Here is a 2,107-nt window from a genome sequence, read left to right as displayed (position 1 = left end):
TATTCTTATATGAATTTACTAAAATCATAATATATAATACTATAAAATATAATTTAAAATAATTAATATTAAATATAATTTAATAAAATATATAATTTAATAAAATTTAATATAATTATTCTTATATGAATTTACTAAAATCATAATATATAATACTATAAAATAATATATAATCTACTTTATTATTTTTAAACGCAAACATATTTAATGTGCTAAAATATCATTAGTGAAACAAATAATTTAATTATTCTTCAATAAAAATATTAGCGTAATAAATAACTTGAGAATTATATTTTGCATAAAAACATAATATTCATATACTAAAAAAAGGTTACATGAAATTCATGAAATTCTATGTCATAATCCATATGTTATACAGTTTTACAACATCAAAAAGTTAGAACATTGTAATGACATACCAACCCAAATATTACAAATAGAAAAAGTTACGAAAATATCATCAACAGAATCGTGATTTTTAATAGTTAGCAAGAAATCTTCTGACCCATTCCAATCGCACATCAGAAGGTAAACTAAAGAAAACGAGCATTTGAGTTGGATGATCTGGAATATTGCTCAATGCTCGATAGCGCTCATCCACAGTTAAACCTTCTATTTCACAAAAGGTTGGATATAAATTTGTAGCTTTTTCTTGGATGATCTGGAATTCTTCTTACTTTTGTTGAACTACCACATCAGAGGCAATACTCCTACTGATTTGTTCGCCAATGGCCCGCATGTTTTCCGCCAATAAAGTGGCAGCATCATGAAATGAAGAAGAAATATGATCATTTGCATCAGAATTCTTTTTTTTCTTCTTTGAAGATGTGGAACCCCCTTGGTTTCTATCTGTTTGCGGTTCTGTAGCAGAAACATCCATGTCATCCAAAGAGACATCAGCTTCGCAGTCATAGAATTCGTTTCTTTCTTCATTAATATTTGTAGTAGGTACATCCTGAACATTTATTTCTTCAATAACATCAGCGGCTGTTTGAGCATCTTTCCCAGTCACTCGATCTCTTGCGTAGATAGCAGTAAGTTGGTTGTAGTAAGGGAAACTACGATGTCTGAATTGACCGGCTTCTTTATGACTCTATAAAAATGAGGAAATCATATTAGTTATAAGTTTGGTAAAAATAAGATAATAAAGACTTGAAATAATTCTTACATTTAAATAAGAGTTCCAAACCGCATCTTCAACAACAACGAGCTGCCTATGCTCATCCCAACCAAAACTGCTATTGTTTTGGACATTAAGCATGTCATACACGATTGACCAATCCCTTTTTAGTAACCTAATCATCGATTCAATATTAGGTCTAGCCTTCAACATTGCATTGGGTAAAGCCTTTTCTAACATTTTTTCCAACTCGTTTAGATAACCGGCTTTGAACCCCGTATCAGCAATAAAGGTTCCAACATTGTGCAAGTCCACCATGCAGGAAACCAATGCTGCATCTTCTTCTGGAACCCATTTCCTTTTGGTTCCTCGAGAAGCTTGGGAAGAAACATTTGATTCTGAAACACCTGACATAATTATCTTAAGAAAAAAACAAATTAAAATTAAGTTTAATATCATGAATCAAAAGGTGAACACTTTATAAAATTAAAATTAAGTTCAATATCATGAATCAAAAGCTCAACACTTTATAAAATTAAGTTTAATATCATGAATCAAAAAGTGAACACTTTATAAAATTAAAATTAAGTTCAATATAATGAATCATAAGCTCAACACTTTATAAAATTATAACACATGATGAATGAAAAGAAATTAAATTATACTTCAACAAGTTTAGTACAATACAAAAAACAATTCAAACACCACCAAAGTTTCACAAACTAGATACATAAAATAACATAAACAAATTAACTCAAACTCATTCTATCCCTAAACCTAACTAATTTCTAGATGCTTGTCATTCATCGAACATTTGGTTGGCTAGTTCCATCCTCCAAGTAGCCCATGCATCCGATGGATAAATATTTACGATATTCGGTTCATCGTCATCTACCACATTCCTATTTAATCCTTCTCCCACCTCCGCTTCAATAGGATCAATACTCATATGGGTTCGAATAAAATTATGGAACAAACAACATGCAA

At 30.0% G+C, this 2,107-nt stretch overlaps 1 protein-coding gene across 1 annotated transcript; it reads right to left on the bottom strand.

Annotated features, from left to right (window-relative positions):
* Positions 1-498: 498 nt before the first annotated feature.
* On the bottom strand, positions 499-1,638 carry LOC105773513 (uncharacterized). Its single transcript, XM_052633012.1, has 2 exons — positions 1,169-1,638; positions 499-1,093 (listed from the first exon to the last, which is right to left on the bottom strand). The coding sequence occupies exons 1-2, from the start codon at positions 1,577-1,579 to the stop codon at positions 674-676; spliced, it is 831 nt and encodes a 276-aa protein (XP_052488972.1). The 5' UTR covers positions 1,580-1,638; the 3' UTR covers positions 499-673.
* Between the last annotated feature and the right edge of the window lie 469 nt (positions 1,639-2,107).

The sequence above is a fragment of the Gossypium raimondii genome, chromosome 6, assembly GCF_025698545.1.
Source record: "Gossypium raimondii isolate GPD5lz chromosome 6, ASM2569854v1, whole genome shotgun sequence".
NCBI classification, from domain to species: domain Eukaryota; kingdom Viridiplantae; phylum Streptophyta; class Magnoliopsida; order Malvales; family Malvaceae; genus Gossypium; species Gossypium raimondii.
The sequence above is the reverse complement of the archived record's forward strand: the minus strand, read 5'-3'. Positions and strand labels throughout refer to the sequence as shown.